Here is an 18,262-nt window from a genome sequence, read left to right on the forward strand (position 1 = left end):
GCCAATAAGTGATGACTGTGGCTTGAGGTTGTGGATGTGGCTTGGGGTTGGTGGTTGTGGCTTGAGGTGATGGTTTTGTGGCTTAGGCCAAAAAATGATTGTCGTTGCTTTAGGTTTGGGTTGTGGCTTGTGGTGGGGGCTGTTGCTATGGTTTGTGGTGGCTTTGTTGTGGGTTGCGGTTGGGCTGGTTGATTGTTTGGCTTGGGCCAATAAGTGATGACTGTGGCTTGAGGTGGTGGATGTGGCTTGGGGTTGGTTTTTGTGGCTTGAGGTGATGGTTTTGTGGCTTAGGCCAAAAAATGATGGTCATTGCTTTTGGTTTGGGTTCTGGCTTGTGGTAGTGGTTGTTGCTATGGTTTGTGGTGGCCCTGCTGTGGGTTGTGGTTGGGCTGGTTGATTGTTAGCATGTGCATATATTGCATTTTTGTTTATGTAGCTTTGTTTTTTTAATCATAGTAATACAATGGGTAAAACCAAAGAGGTTGGTACACCCGCACTGTGGGACAAAGAAATCAAAATAATATTTAGTGATCCTTGCCTCAAGGAGATCGATTTGAGAAATAGGTCTCATACTTATTTCAAAAAGAAAGGGTGACAAAATATTATCTAAAAATACAAACAAAGAGTACGATTTGATGCAATTAAAGAAAAGTTTGAAAAGTTTTGAAGGAATTGAAACGAGAATCAACGAGTCTGTAGTGGGATTTGGTGAAACAAACCATTGATGCTTCCGATGAGTGGTGGGCAGAAAGATTTTCTGTAAGCATTTTTGACATTTCCCCTAATTTGGACAATTTCATTTAGTTTTTAAATTGAACTAGATGTTATGAATTTGTAGGTGGTGCTTACTGCAAAGAAATTTAAAATCAGTCTGAGTTGAAGGAGAAGTTGCAAAGAAATTTAAAATTAGTGAACTATATCTTGAGTTGAAGGAGAAGTTGGATCAAATGTTTGGGGTGTCATTGCTACGGGCAACTATGCACGTGCCTCTAGTGAGACAGGATTTGGTGGCACCCCCGAGAACTTGGGAGCCAACCAATCAGGTGATTCAACCGAAGTCCCCAACCCAAACCTCCATCAAGTTGAGTAAACCTGTCGTTCCAAACGTCAGCAGGTTGAGAATAAAAAGAAAGTTGGAACTGCTTTCCTTAGAAGCCAGATATCACAGCTAGTTGCCTCTTGCAGCGCTGAACCCCACACATTTCAAGCAAATTCTATCGACCAGGTCGTGCAAATTTTGAATTCAACTCGGGAAATTTTTTAGGATTTGCCATTTTACTTGTTTGCGGTAGTATTGCTTGAAGATCTGACCCATAGAGATTTTTTCATCAAGATTTTTGAGAACCGTATGGTGGCGTGCCTACGACGTTTTTATGATCACAAGAACATTTGAGAGACCTTTTTTTATTTACATTCACTTGTGATATTTATGTTTCTGTATTTTTTTTATTTTGCTATGGAAATTTAAATAGCTTAGTGCATGTCTTATTCAGCGATGCTTATATGTTTATTCTGTTGTTTGTACCAAATGCAATTGTAACTAATTTATTGATGCTTCTGTGTCTGTCAATACGATACTGATATACATGGATGCTACCAGAGAAAGATGCAGAAGGAGAGTTGCAGCTGTCATATGCATGATATACGAGTATTACAACTCGAGAGTTGCTTGCTGGCCACCAACAAGATTCAACAATATGTTCTGCATGACACAAGCGTTAATCAACGATCTGTTTGAGGTACTGCACAAGAATCATCGCTCTTTGATGATGACTTTGCAAGAGGTGTTGGCAATAACGCTCTACATATTATCCCAGAACGAGTCAATGTGAGGACCAATGAAGCATTTTCAGCACTCCTCTGAGACAATATGTAGATATTTCTCAGTGGTGTTGAAGAAATTTGTGAATTTTACTGCACAAGTCATAAAACCAACAGATCCAACGTTCGAACGAACTCCATATAGATTTCACACGATGCATGGTACATGCTTTTTCTTAAGATAATGTCCTAAATTTACTACATTCAATTTATGAAAAAAACAACATTATCATGTAACCCATCTTTATCTTTTTAGAATTGTATTCGGGTAATCGATGAAACGCATGTTGATGCACGTGCTCCAAATAATGAGAAGTTCACATTCATCGGCCGATGCGGGTCCCTAATGCAGAATGTCATGACTATGTGCGACTTCAACATGTGATTCACTTTTGTCATGACTGGTTGGGAGGACAGTGTGCATGGTAGTAGAATTTTCTGCTGCAATGCTGTATAACAAGTATAACTTCTCTCATCCTCCTACAGGTACGCTTGAGACTCAACTACTCTCGTAATTCATCTTTACGTCACAACTATTTATGCAGTGCATATATGTTAAATACTACTTGATTGATGTTGGATATCTTTTGCAGCAGGAGTACCTCAAGCTCTTTCATGATACGAGATATCATATACCTGACTTTGAGCGAGCAAACAATGTAACACGAAACAGAAAAGAAATGTTTAATAAAAGACATTTCTTTTTACGCGGTGGCATTGAGAGGATTTTCGGTGTTTAGATGAAGAAATGAGTTATAATGCGTGATATGTCATCTTCTCCATTTCCCAAACAAGTGTGGATTATGATTGTTACGGTAGCGCTCCACAATTTCATTATGTGACATCCTTCCCGCAACGACATCGACTTCTGTCAGGCGGGACGAGCATCATGAGCATGTACCTGTTGAAGCATTTGAGTATCATTTTGGACATTCTTTGTCACAGCATGAGATTGATGCTTCCACCACCTGTACTGCAGACATGGATGGTGCAAGCTAGATAACAGAGTGAGAGAAGAAATTATTGATACAATAGTAGGATGATGATTGAAATATTTATTATTTTGTTATTTGTACATTATTCAGTAATATTTTTATTTTATTTAGTTTCTGTTTTTTTTATATTTGATTTTGATTATGCAGGTTTTTTACACTATTTGTAAGTGTTTTTTTCCATTTGCATTTCATTTGTTTTTGATTTGGTGGATTTGAGATGTTGATGATGAGATGTTTAACTTTATGGGTTCTTCTCGATGGTCTGTTAGTCGCTGTTGGTTGGTGTCACAAGTGAAATTCTAATGAAGGCAACCAAGTTCCACTCTTCTTTTCAGTGCAGCGTTTTTCGAGGTTCTTCTGGAAGGCTTTTTTTAGTGATATGCATATGTAACAGACACCAGCTTGGTATTATGTATGTTAAAGGCAAACAAGAGCCTTTTTTGACAAGGTCTACTGCCTTCTTGTTGTCAGATTCGTTGGTTGATATACTGAGTTCTTGGAGAACTCACGACTGCACAAAACTATAATTACTTCCTTTATCAATTTCTACTTGTTTATTTTATATTGTTCATGTTTATTTCCTTTTTTTATTTATTTGATATTGATTGTTTTGGTTTTTTACACTATTCAAATGTGTTTTATTTGCATTTAATTTGTTTTTCTTTTTGTGGGTCTAAGAGGTCTATGATGAGACGTTTGACCTTATGGGTTTTTCTAGATGACCTGTTAGTCGCTGTTGATTGGTGTCATATGTGAAATCCTATTGCAAGCAACCAAGTTCCTCTCTTTTTTTCGATAATATGGGTTTTGAAGGTCTTCTGGATGGTCTTTTTAGGTGCTCGAGCTTGGTTTTTACGTGGGCTAAAGGTAACCAAGAACTCAGTTTTTTACAAGGTCTGCTGTCTTTTTGTAGTGACGGATTCGTTGGTTAGTATGCTGAGTTCTCTTAGACCTCACACATGGTTGGTATGCTGAGTTTTCTGAGACCCCACGCCTGCAAAAAACTGTAAATAATTACTTCTTTGGGCAATTTCAGCTTCTGTTATGACTAATTGATTGTCTTTTGTAGCATTCAAGAAAGACGAGCTCCAAAATTTCAGGGCCCTCTTGACAATTGCTCTGCCACTACGGACTTCAGTCTTCCCTACTTACGTCACGTCAGACACATATCTACGAGAGACAGTACTATAGGTGCCCGACTTCAAACTATTGATTGTCTTTTGTAATCGGGAATGGATAGCATCTCTGGAGGACGGCGTCGCTCGTGACAAACGCCTTCTGCATTTTAAAATTAATATTATCATATTATTAAATGTAATTTCAATAATTTTTTTCTTTTTTTTTAACAATATTGATATTCATTGTTAAATAAGATGTTTATTTGGATTTTTGTACTGTTCTGAAGTGAATTTTTGCTTCTAAAGTATCAAATATATGGATATAACAGTTATGTTACAAACAACATTACTACATAGGGGCAGAATTGGCATTTGTCCAAAAACAACTGCCGTTCAAATCTTTCCAAACCGCAGAAAAAAACAACCAACTAGTTTCTGCGCAGCAACTTCTGTGCGGCAGCTTCCTGGGGCAGCTGCTGCACAGCAGTTTATTAATAAGTTGCAGCTGCCCCAAACAGATCCTAAGAGTGCATTTTATTCAAGGGGGAGAACCCCTCGAGTCCCCTTTATATAGTCTTTTGATTGAATCATGTAAATATTAATAGAGTTGTGATGTATTTTATTTCTATTTCCGTCCGTCCTAGCAGAAAGCATTTGAAACTTTTTGTCTACTAATTCATCTATACCATGAATACTGTTATTAGAGTTATAAGACTGCAAACTTTAATCATCAATATTTTTAATAATAGAATTATCATGACGAAATAATTCATTTAATGAATCTAGAATAAAGAGATTGAATGAAAGATAATTTGAAATGTTTTGTTTGCCAATAACTTCAATAACAGAATTATTATGAGAACGTAATATATCTAATGGATCTAGATTAAAGATATTACATGTAAATATGGAGTTGATAACCTCTTTTGAGCTATAAGGACACCTAGGGAAAGCATTGTTTTCCTGGCAAGTTTTACGAGTTAACGGTTTTCTGTACAAACCAAATTAGAAGAATTCAGAACTGTAGCTATTACATTTGAAGCTTAATTTTCTTTATTTGAGTACTCCCCTATATAATCTTTATTAGGCTCACGGAAAGAGCATTTTCTTAATTCTGGGTGAGCTTTGAAGCATCTTATGAAGTTGTGACAAAAAACTTAGCAGGAAGAGTAATATTGAGGAATGCCTTCAAACTCTATCTTCTGTCAATACGCATGAGTAGTGGAACTAATCCAAATCATTCTAAAATGGAATGGTAAGATTCATTTCAACTAGAATATGATTCACTTACAATCTAAAGAGTTTTGTAGTAGCAGAATTCAGAATATAAGCCAAGAGAAAACACGTATTGGCTGTAGTGAATTCAAGGTCAAGGAAAAGCAACTCAACCGAACATGGTTCCTTATAACAATCAAAGCGAGGAGACCACTTAATTGAAAAACCATCCTCATAATTTGACCGCCAGCGAAGTCTTTGAGTAATCATCTTCCGGGCTTAAATTGACAATAACATGATGAGAATCACGGAGCACAATGAAAATCTGCAATCAATTACAAATTAAACATGAATCTACAAACAGTCTCAAGATTCCGAGACCTCAAGAATTCCATGACTTTATTTTATGGAAGAATGGATACACACCGGTGAGTTTGTTAGCTTTTCTTCATTCTGATGAACATTATAATTGATTGGGTCTAGATTTGACCGTTCATCTTATGCTCAATAGCCAATGGATTCGAGTATTAGTGGAAACTTCCCACACCTCATGCTAGTTCAACAACTCTCCTTCGTTTTAGCATCGTTCTCCTTTAAAAATATTTTTGTCATGATTACCCTCTATGACAAAAATATTTTTTTTTGGTTTCTAAATTTTGCATAAATAATGTTTTCTATTGAATTCTTACCGCATTCCTATTTTTGTCAAAGATCTATGCATTAAAACTATCCTCATGAAAGATGCAATAAAACAAGGCATCTATGAGTGGCCGCAAAGAGAACCTGTTCTTGTGCTTTCCACCACTCACGTATTCACCAATCCATGGCATCATCATCTGGACACTGCTTTTCGGTGATTCTACATCACCTAGTCCATAAACATGATTTGAACCTTCATCTATTGGATCTTAGTTTGCTTATAAGATACGTCATTGCAATAAAAGGTATAAGTTATATTTTAATATTTCCTTTGTTACTGCATTCCCGCCAGTAGAACTTATCTATTTTGATTTTTGAATTGTGGACTTCTCCAATCACCACTTATGATGTCGTCTCCAAATACTATATAATAGTTGATAACTTCACTCACTACATTTGGCTCCACCAGCTTAAGCAAAAGTCCATTGGTTCACTACATTTGGCTCTTTCCTCCTTTAAATTTTAACAAAAACTACGGAGGACCCAAATTCATTTATTGACTAACAGCCAATCACTGGGGAACTGCTAAATGGATTATGTGCTATCCCCATGCCACCATGCATTATCGCCTTTTATCCACAGATTCTCCCTGCTTTCATAGATTCTTGGATGCTTATTGGGTCTAGAACAGTACTAATGGAACATACATGAGTGATTGTGTTGTGTTCCTCGGCCACCATGCCACCTCATGTGCCTTTAAGAAACAATAGACAGTAGCTAACTCTTCTGCATAAGCGAATACCGTGTATTTGCTTCTCTCGTTGTCAAATCATCCGGGTACAATCTCTTCTTCATGAACTTGGTATTCAATCTTCTCAAACACCTAAAATCTACCATGACAATATCAGAGATACTACTATGCGCACACATCTAATATTTCACAAGCACGTCGCTTTTAACGATAATAAAATATTAAAATATAACTTTTATAACAAGCCCGTCTCTTGGACTTCAATGTGAAGTAGACTTTGGTGCCATCCTCATCTTTATGTTCTTTCAACCGAGAAATTGTTGATGGTTTTTACATATCTTTGTTCTGCTGTCATTCAAGCAACTTCAAGTCAAGATTGGTGTCCTCACGTGGGATTCCATCTTGTGGAGGCCTATTGAAGGAAACTTTTAGAATGAATCATAAATATTTATATAGTTTATTTAATTATCTTTTCCATATTATGTAGGCAATTCAAATAGAAGTTAATATCATTGGATATATATATATATATATATATATATATATCTTTTTGAAACCAAGGATTAAGTTATGCTTAGAATAATCTATGGTTTACTAATAGCTTGACCACCCATATGATAAGTAGGACATTAGCCCACTTCTCTATGCATGGAATGTTTGATTAAATGCTAGTAGAAATGTGTATTGAAACAAAATTTGTGGTTTTATCTTGACTAAGATTTCCAGTTAAATTACTGCATGTATGCCTAGATTATGAAATCACTAATTAATGCTCGAGGGTGTATAATAACGATCTTTTGGGAAAATAATCATTTGAAATGATATTGTCATTAGAAGTTAAACCGCGTACTCAGATCAGTCGGTCGAGCTTCTGCTTGTTAGTTGTAAGTCCCCTCTGGTCTGGGGTTTGATTCTCCCCAAGTGTAAGGTGTGGTACTCAAATTACTAGGTGAACGAGGGGTGGTCGGGGCTCATATCATAGCCTTCGACCATTCCTTATATATATATATATTATTTTGGGGGAACAATTTTATAGACATTAACACCTTCCTTTTTCTTATTTGCTTGCAATTATTTATGGGCAAAATCACTGAGTAAGAAGAACATTGTATTTTTCTCGCCGAATCAAATTCTTTTTTCTCTAGATGGAATAGCTTTCTTAACTGTAGTTGAGTTCATTTTATCTTTGGCTATCATTATGCTAGAAGATTGAGTTGTTCATGCAGATATCCATCTTGGATAACATTATCTCAAGATATTTTGAAATAATTATGCTACTATGGCAAAATTTTTAAAAACAACAACAACAACAAGCCTTTATCCCACTAAATGGGGTCGGCTAGATGAATCATTTTTGTCTATTGTGTCTTATTGAGTATCATTTTCATTTAATTCTAATACATTATTTTTTTATTTATACAACATATGCCCAGGTTATTTTAGGTCCACTTCTACCTTTCTTAACATAAGTCTAATCTAAAACATCCACTCTTCTGATTGGATCATCAGATGGTCGATTTTCAATGTGACCAAACCATCTAATAAGACTTTTCTAGTCTTGTATGCCACTGAGGGCCACTGAGGCAATACCAACCCTTTCAAAGATATATTCGTTTCGCATTTTGTTTAAGTGTAAAACCACTCATCCACCTAAGCTTCATCTTTGCAACACTTTGTTTTATTCTTCTCTTTTATAGGTCAACATTCTACGACATAAAGCATTGCAGGTCTCACTGCCATCTTATAAAATTTTCCATAAAGTCTAAGTGCTACTTTTCTATCACACAATAGGCTTGATGCATTCCTTCAATTTAACCATCCAACCTAAATTCTAGTAATAACATTCCCATCTATATCACCATCACTGTGAATAATACCCGAGATATCTAAAGCGTTCACTTTTTTTAATGATTTGATCACTCATTGTTGCAACTTTGCCACAAGATCTATTTCTTCTAAAATTATATTCAATGTATTCAGTTTTAGATCTGCTCGAACGAAAGCCTTTAACTTAGATCTCCATAATTCAAGATTTTTCTAACTCTTTCTCTAGTCTTATCCACAAGAAGGATATCTATCATCAACGAAAAGAATACACCAAGGTACATCCTCCTTAAATGTCTAGTAAGAGCATCCATAGATAAAGCAAAAGACATGGGCTTAAATCTGATCCCTGATGTAATCCAACTGAAATAAGAAAATCCTTGGTCAATCCTCATTCTGTTTGAACAAAGTAACAACTCTAATTTACGTATCTTTAATGATTTGAATATAAGTCATATCAACACCTTTCTTTTCTAGAACTGTCCAAATAACTTCTCTTGAAACTTTATCGTAAGCTTTTTCTAGATCAATAAAACTCATACGTAGATCCTCCTTACTCTCTTTGTAATTCTCCATCAAACCTCTCAATAAGTGTATAACTTTCATAGTAAACTCACTCTGCATAAATCCAAACTGTTTATGAGAAATTTGTTTCACGTCATAACCTATGTTCAATTACTCTGATAATTTTAATGTGTAACACATTTACTTAATTCTTCTATAATTTTTGCATAATCTTGTGTATCCAATTTATTCTTAAAAATGGGGGCCAAAATACACTTCCTCCACTCTAGTTTTTTTTAGTTTATAAAATAATATTAAAAAGTTTAGTAAACCTAGAAATTCTCAGATCTCCTAAATATTTCCACACTTCTATTGCGAGACCATCAGATCCTAATGATTTTTCACTTTTGATTTTCTTTAAAGTCTCATCAACTTTCTTTTTTCTAATACGACGGTAAAAATAAAAAGTTTTATTATTATTAACAATGTTAAGATCACTAAAGCCGGTCGTATTTTCAAAAACTTCATTGAAAAATTTATCAAAATAACTCACCCACCTATGTTGAATATCTTCATATAAAAAATGTACATTTTGATTTTCATATTTAATACACTTTAATTGAATTAAATATTTGTTTTTCTTTTTTCTTTATTTGGCTTATTTATACATATATGTTTCACCTTTTTTTGCTTCTCATCTATTATTTGGATCACAAAGAGTTCTCTCAGATTTCTTACGGGCCACTTTATATTTTTCCCAATTCTCTAAACTTAGACATTTAAATTAATTTTTATAACAAATTTTCTTATATTTTATCTTTTCTTGCACATTAATATTCCACCACCAACTATTTTATTTTTAATTTTTTTTTCTTTTAATTCCTTAAGTACATAAAATGTAATTTTAGTTTGAGTAGAACTAAAACTGAATACATGGAATGTAATTTTAGTAGTAGTAGCATAGTGGCAGAGTTGTAACTATTGGTGATCAAATCATTGAACATTTTGGATTTCTTGAGTCAATTGTTCAGAGGAATAGTGATCTAGATGGGGATGTTATTAGTAGTGTTCAAGTTAGTTCATTGAAGTGGAGGAATATCACTAAAACTGGAAGGAAAATTTTATAAGATGGTGGTGAGACTTGCAATGCTCTATGTCATAGAATGTTGTCATAGAATGTATGTCATAGAATGTTGGCCTTTAAAAGAGAAGCATAAAATAAAGTTAAGTGTTGTTGAGATGAGAATGCTTAAGTGGATGAGTGACTTAACACCATAGAGACAAAATGCAAAATAAATATATTCGTGATAGGGTTGGTGTAGCTCCGGTGGTGACAAGATTACAAAAAGTCATCTTAGATGGTTTGATCACATTAATCGTCGACCATCTGATGATCTGGTTAGGAGAATGGATGTTTTAGCTTTGACTGATGTTAAAAAGTTGCAGATGTGGAACTAAAAAGACTTGTGCATATTGTATAAACAATGATCTTAATCTATTAGAATTAAATGAAAATATGATACTCAATAGACTGCAATGAAGAAAAAAGATTCATGTAGCCGACCCCACTAAGTGGGATAAAGGCTTGTTGTTGTTGTTGTATTCTCTAAGTACATCTTTTGCCACTTGTTTAATAGTGTTTATTACTTTATCCCACAAATAATTAGCTCCTTCATAAATATCCCAAATTTTTAAATTTTGAAGTTTGCTAATAAAATACTTTTATTTGTGTCTTTTAAGTGCCCATATTTAATTATAGAATAATATTTTTGTTGTTTTATTATTATTTTTTATCTTCGAGCTCTTTATCTTAAAATTTAAAACTAATGATTGATGTTGTTTACTTAAATTTTTACTTGGAATAACCTTACAATCTTTACATTTTCTACCATTTCTTTTTCTCATAAGAAAATAATCAATTTGTGTTTTATTAGGTCCTTTCTTATGAGAATTTTAGAAAGAATAAAATAATCTCCTGATATTTTGTTATAAATATATCAGGATGCGCTTAAAAATCATTATATATATATTTGAAAATAATCATTGTATATACTTAAGATTACTGCAATGCGAAGTCTTCATGTATAATAATAATCTCAAAACAAATCTTTATATTCTAATCTCCTGACACTTTCTTTTCAGAAATGGATACTAGATATTTAATATATGATTAATATAAATGAAGCGTGTAAATTTTAATTTTCAGTTCAAATTTAAAATAAAATGATGTGCACTATATAATCTAAGCATCAAAATAAATGTTCTAGAATCAAATTGTATCTTTGTGATATTCAAATTCAAATTTCAAACTAATGATTACATAACTTGATAGTTAAGTTCAAAATAAATTTTAATCTAGATTAAAAAGGTCTTAAATTAAAATTATGTTATGAATCTTTTTTAAATTTAAAATGATAGTAAACATGCTATAATCTTGAATTCAAATTAAGATATCATATCATATTATAGGAAACTGCCATGTGAATTTAGAATTAGAGAAAAGTTTTTGGAGAAGTAGGCCGGTGGATTTTGTTCCTTTGCGAAGCAAGTGTTTTCAAAGTGCAATGCGATGCAAAAGGCTCCATTTTTGCTTCAAAATATAAAGCGCAAAGTGAAGTGATGATTTTATTAACCAAATGCTAATAAGTTATTCAAAATTATTAATATATAAATACATTCATTAACAATTATAAAATATAAAGTATGACTTAAAAGTCGATATAAAATTGAAAAAATATGGTTCAATATATAACTTGAAGACAAAGATTTAGGGTAAACGTATAAATATAAATTTCAAATAATTTCTAATAGTTTGTTGCAATAATTAAAACTTTAAAATTGCAAAAAAATTCTATAAATTAACTTGAGTGCTTTTGAAGTGTGCCTCAGTGAAGTGAAATGGTTGTCGCGTGTTTCGCTTTTCTTTGCACTTGAAGCACGCTTCAAATTGCGTTTTAAAAACATTGTTGTGAATCCAACTTTCATCTTTTGTAACATTTGAAGGTTGTACTTATTAAAAAGAAAATGCTTCTTAGCTTAAAATATAATGTTTGTAGAACGTCAACCAATTAAAAGATTATGTTTCAGTCTTGTAACTTTGTCTTTATTATTATTACTGATATTATTGTTTTTGGGGGAGGGGGAGCACTCGAAACTCTCTTGAAATTCTCATTTTTTTTCAACCAATAAGCTACGAGATTAAGCGCTAACTTGTTCTTCATTGCAGATTGTGGTTAACTCCATCAATGATCCAAAGTTTGGGACAGTTTTCGAACCATCTTCATTAATCAAAGCTTTATTAAATCTGATTCCTCATTTTGTTGAGGAAGCTGGGGCTAATTAACACATAGTTTCAGGTGAAATGGAATAGTTATTTTATTCTCTTTTTTGTTCCTTTTTTGTTTTAATATAATTCCACTACATGTTTCTGCTAAAGTATGAAACTAAATAGGGACCTCCGATTATGTTGATGGTTGAATTTTAATGCTAAGCTTGTAACCTTTCGAAAGCTGATATATATTGAGATTTTTCATTTTGTTTCAACCAATATGCTTATGCAATCGAGCACTTTAAAAGCATTTTCTAGTTAATGTTGTGAGCTTGCCAAAATAATGGATATTGAGACCCTAATATAAAACACTAGTTTGATTATAGATGTTAATCAATTATGTACGAATAACTGTGATAATAAAATTTATCTTTAAATAGAATTAATTTGTTATTTTTTATTATTCTTAAATATTTAACTTATCATCTTGAAATACATTGCATAGAATCTTCTGATATCACGTCTTTTCCTTATTTTTTTCTTTAGACCTACTATCTTAAATGTGCACATACTTGTTGCTATTTTTGTTCCTGTTTAGGAGTGAAATCCATTTTAATTTGGGTGGCAGGTACGTTCGTATGCTGGGAATTTATGTGAAAGGAAATGGAGATGATATTAAATTAACGGCTGTTGATTTGCACTCATCATAAATTACTTTTGTTGCTTATTATTTTTTCCTCTTTTTGATAATATTTATTCTCTTAATAGGAATCCTTTGGTGTGTCAGCTTCATGTCTTCCATCCCTCTATGATGGATGAACAGAAATTATACAGAAAATCAACGTAATAAAGGGGCTGGCATAGGGTTTAGCCAACATCTACTTGCCTGTTATATTATTTCCTAAAAACATGCTAATTTTATTGGTGGAATTGCATACATAGCACTAAACACTAGATTTTAAATACCGCACACCAAAACTTTAAATTTTATACGCAGCACCTAAAACACCTAAATAACAACAAAATGGAACCTTTTAAAAGCCCAATCATCCCCCACTCACGCTGCTAGTTGCTCGCAACGCTTGCAATCTCACTAGCACAACACTGAAACGTCTCTCCAACGACGTGTTCTCTCGGAATATTAGGTTTAAGTTGGTTGACACTGAATACAGATTTTTGGCAGGTTAAGGTCGATGCCCATGTTCTCATCTCTCTAGTCCATGAGAACCGTCTGATTTAAATGGAATTGGTGGTACGATGTTTTCACGTAAAAGAGTTCAAACTCGAGGACTCAAATAACAACTCATTTAAAAAGAATAATAATAATACATCAAACCAAAAAAAAAAAAAGCACTATACTTGAGTAGGTTAACAACCCAAAGAGAATAAAAAAACTTTCATGCTAAAAGGAAGGAGAAAAAAATAACACCAGCAACTTTTGAAATAGCCTCAACAGTTATCTTCGATATTAGCAGAAATAACAAGAGTCAGCCAATCCAAGAGTAAGAGCAAAAAGCATGAGGAAACCACAATATAAACCATTCTCTGAGAGAATGACCTTTAACAAACCTACAATGAAATCATAAAAAATAATAATTAACATTACAAAGGGGACAAGAAAAATAAAATATTAATCTAAAACAAAAAAGCATAGGCTAATTACAACAAAATAAAAGAAAAAGGAGAGCCAAAAGAAAAATACCAGCTTAATAAAATATAATACAAAATTATGGGCAGAAAAAAACATTAAAACTTTATCCCAGTTTTCGAATATATTCAAATATATAAGATCATAAATATTCAAAAATGATTGAATTTTAATAAACGGTTGGAATTCATCAAAGCTGACACTAATCTCAAATCAGTTGGGAAAATTAATTCTGAATATGAATTTATCAGACAAATAAAAGAATATCCACCAATTAGGAAACAACCACTAAAAATAAGAAAAGCAACAAAACATAAAAAAAAAACAACAAATAAAAATAAGTAGGAAACTAACACACAAAATCAAATAGTAAAAAATCATAAAATTCAGTAATAAGGTCAGGAATATTTCTCTTGAATCTTTATTCTCTGTTATTATAAGAAATCATTCAATGAATATTACCAATAATCAATTTCTCAAACTAAATGTAATAGGTAGTAATTGGCAAAACAAAAATAAATAAATAAATAAATAAGTTTTCCAAATTTTACAAAAATTATTATTAGAATGATAAAGTACTTGAAACATATTAAAGGGTTCAATAAAAAAAAAAATTAGATAGATGCCAAATATATCTAATCACAAATAGTAGTATTAGAAATATTTTTTTGTATGTTAGAGGCTTGAGAAAGAAGTTCATAAGATAGATGCCAAATATCAAGTTGAGAAAGAATTGAATTATGCTTCTCCTTTAGCTCAAAAATATATTTGGAAAACACATTATAAGAATTCCAATGCTAACCTCTAGGAGCATACTTAATTTTCTGAAGTTTATTTCAAAGAGAAAAAATTGGGTCCCCTTTTAGAATAACCTTCAAAGCAATAATAACAACTTAATAAAATTAGGGCATAGTGTCCAAAAATTTTTAAACATAAATCCATAATAAAGGTTTAAAACTTTAAAAGTGCACTAAAAAAAATATTAATCTAAAAAGGATTACAAAGAGCTTTATCTAAAAGACATTTAATAGGATTATAAAGTTGGTTATTAAATCAACTAAAAGAAAAACTGAAATGTTGAATTTCAATATTACTTGCATTAGAAATGCAATTATTAAAAAATAAAGTTTGCTATGACCTGTGGGGACCACCCATCTTATCATTAATACTCCAAATACAATTAAAATCACTAGAAATAATTTAAGGTTCAAACATGCTTCAATAATAGAAATAATATATTCCCAAAGATTCCTTCTATTAGAAGCAAAATTATCAGCTTAAACAACAGCAACAATGAATTTAATAGAATAAGAGAAAGTGATTTGAATATGAATGAATTGAGAATTAGAATTAATAACAAAAAAAATATATCTTGATTTCATTTAATCTAAATTCTGTCATTCTCAGCAGTATTAAAATTATCCGTACAATCTTCATTTGAAAAAGTTTAAATTACTTTAAAGCATTAATATCATAAAGAGTAAAAGAGGATAATTTTATTTCAATAAAAGAAAGAAAATGAATCTTATGATTTTTTAAAAGATTTTTGCATTCCATAATTTTGGATTCACTATTAAGCCCGCTTACATTCCAAGATGCCAATTTAAAAATATGAAAATAGAAACGAAAAAAAGCTAAAAAATCATTTTGATCTATCCTTCTTAGCCCTTGAAAAAATAAGGTTAAAAAAAATGGAATGCTTTTGGTATGAGCCATAATAAATTATTAACAACACTAACATGATTAAAACATGAAGAATTACCAGCATTAACATGAATAGCATTAGAAGAATTACCAACAACACCTTAATCAACATTAGATGCATTTTTCATAGAAATATTAGAATTATATCCAACAGTAGAAGTATTACTAATATAAATATCAACATCCAAATTAATATCAAGTTCAGGAGCAGCAAATAAACCTGTCGATTGAGCAATGACCTTATCCATAAATATATTAGAATTACCATTTAAATCAAAATTAACCTCTGATGGTAAAATAGTAGTAATGTCCGCTGAAGTTTCATTACTAATACTAGGAACATTAACAGAGATGTAAAGATTTGGTGTAATCACTAAACGGTCAACATGATTTCTATTTCCTTGAAAAGATTTTTTAGTAATTACAGGTTTACTATGATTTCTCTAATTACCAAATTAAATAATTTTCTTATTAAAATTTCTACTAAGAAGTGGATTTACTGGAATTTGAAGGACTATGAGCAAAAGTAGAACATGTCTTGCAAAGTAAAGGTTTCATTCATAAATATTATGAATAAATTGTTTTTTTCTATTGTAACGAGAGTAACATAATCAGGTAAATCAAAATCCACATTAACCTGGATGTTAACCCTAAAAAATGTCAGACAATAACTTTTAGCAGTCAATAGATGCACAACCAATGGAATTCCAATCTTACTCTCAACTTTCGAAATACAACATTCTGACAAAGAAAATAAAGAAAGATTAAGAATATTAACCTAAATAGAGACTTCTTTGATGTCTTCTATGACATGATGAAAATCATGTGACCATTTTTTAAAAAGAAAAGGCTTACCCTGAATAAAATAGGGCAACCGGCAAGAATCATTTGAAAATCCTCAACATGATTAAATTTAAACCAAAAAAATCCTCTGTGAGAGAAAGAAACTCAACTGAGTCTTTGAGTTTCCACAACTTACCAATAGCTTCAAGGAGATAACCATAGAAAGCCTTTTACCTAAAGCATAACCAAGTATTGCAAGATCCCAAGATTTTGAACCTTCTTCAACCACAGATTCAAAGAAAAAGATTTTCTCATCTACACATGTGACATAAGATAAATTAAAACCCAAGGAACCCAAAAAATTAGAAGAAATTAAGCCTTTCCAACATAAAGCCTGACTAGATCTGATGATAGATAGAATAAGAAGAGAAGAAACGAGAGGGGGTAAAGAGGAAGGATCCATGGTAGAAAAGGGGACAAAAACCATAAAACCTAATAGAAATAAAAATAAAAGAAGAGGTGAAAGAAAGATCAAGAGCTTAACTTCCCTGAGAATGGGATGGCGAAACCGCCGTCAAAACACGACTCTTTTCGATCGGATATCTTAGGTTGTGTCTGCAATGAGGCTTGTTGCAATACAAGAATTATTAAAGTAGGAGAGGACACAAAACTTAGCTGATGTCTTGGGTCTTCGCTTTATGGAATCAGACTGATGAATACCTTAAATTTACGAATGAGTTATGTAAAATCTAATGTTTTCAGCATATGCATATAAATCCTTTTTTTGAATTTTTTTTTTGTTTGTGAGGTTGTTTAGTTTGGAATAAATCCATTGTAAGTAAATTGAATCTTGGTGTTTCAAAATTATTTCTTTTTGTTTGAATAAAAAATAAATTTAACCATTTAAATTTTTTCTTATATTTCATAATGGAAAAATGTATAAATTGAGTTAATTTAAAATACATTGCATCGCAAGAAGTGAAGAATATTTGACACAATAATCAGAGATCTCCTCAAACTTGGAATCTGAAGTCATGCCACCTCTCTAATCAAATGTTATCACCTTGTGGCCTCCCCAACATCACACTCGTAAGCACGTGATGACCAAGCCTTGTCTCATATTAGGACCTCTGCAATCCCTCTCGACATTTTGCCTTACATGATCTCGCTGTTAATTTTGTATTTCTTATCTCACGACTCATTCTATCTTTATGCAATGACCTTACCATTTCATCCCCCTAGCATCCTAACTTTTAACCTTTTGGTTCCGGATAAAATACTCGACTATCGGGCTACTATCTCATCCATTCTAGCATCCTACCATAACATTGACCACTTCATCCCATATGGCAGCATCTCTTGCATTAAATTTAAGAAAAAAAATAGATTTTAGCCTCAAGATTTACAAAGTATATTATCTTTTTCTTTCTGACCAAACATCACTCACTTAAAAGACTAATAAATAAAACTTATTTGACTTTATAGGCTCTGAACGAAGGGAGAAGGCCGAAAGAAACAACTAGCTCATCTCATTTCAAGTGCCGAAGGGGTCCAAAGCACTAAAAATTGCAAGCCAATATTACACTTCATTGTGATAGTGATCGTTTTTCTACACTTGAAGGATGAGTGGAGTTACAGTTGGAACTGATTCCGATTTCCATAAAAATCACTAGGGGCATTTACAAATATACCACATCATTCTAATATATTTATACATCTAAGACTTCAATTTTAATATTTATTTGCTAAGACAATTTTTTTTTCAACATTAAAAATATCATTATCACCAATTTTTTGAAAAAAATGCTATAAATATAAATATGAAAGCCTAGATGTTAGATGTTTAAATAGATAAGAATTGTGTGGTCGCATGTAAAGCCATGGTGACATTGTTGTCTTGTGAATGCATTATTAGATTTAATCTTATATTAAATAATTATATATATATATATATATATATATTTATTCTCTCTCGCATTCCACATCCACTCA

At 32.1% G+C, this 18,262-nt stretch overlaps 1 protein-coding gene across 8 annotated transcripts in view; it reads left to right on the forward strand.

The window, feature by feature from the left end:
• Positions 1-17,852, forward strand: part of LOC110037582 (uncharacterized protein YNL011C) — a 162,595-nt gene extending 144,743 nt beyond the window's left edge. For 5 of the 8 annotated variants that reach the window (XM_020742255.1, XM_020742260.1, XM_020742263.1 and 2 more), the window contains 2 exons: positions 12,094-12,223; positions 12,764-13,485. In XM_020742255.1, coding sequence (XP_020597914.1) covers positions 12,094-12,210 — 117 coding nt within the window. In that variant the 3' untranslated portion in view covers positions 12,211-12,223; positions 12,764-13,485. Of the gene's footprint in view, positions 1-3,885; positions 3,938-12,093; positions 12,224-12,763; positions 13,486-17,755 lie in introns of those variants that run through there. The other 3 variants (XM_020742256.1, XR_002295349.1, XM_020742257.1) reach the window with 3 other exon arrangements.
• The last annotated feature ends 410 nt before the right edge of the window (positions 17,853-18,262 follow it).

The sequence above is a fragment of the Phalaenopsis equestris genome, unplaced genomic scaffold, assembly GCF_001263595.1.
Source record: "Phalaenopsis equestris unplaced genomic scaffold, ASM126359v1 Scaffold221702, whole genome shotgun sequence".
Classification (NCBI taxonomy): domain Eukaryota; kingdom Viridiplantae; phylum Streptophyta; class Magnoliopsida; order Asparagales; family Orchidaceae; genus Phalaenopsis; species Phalaenopsis equestris.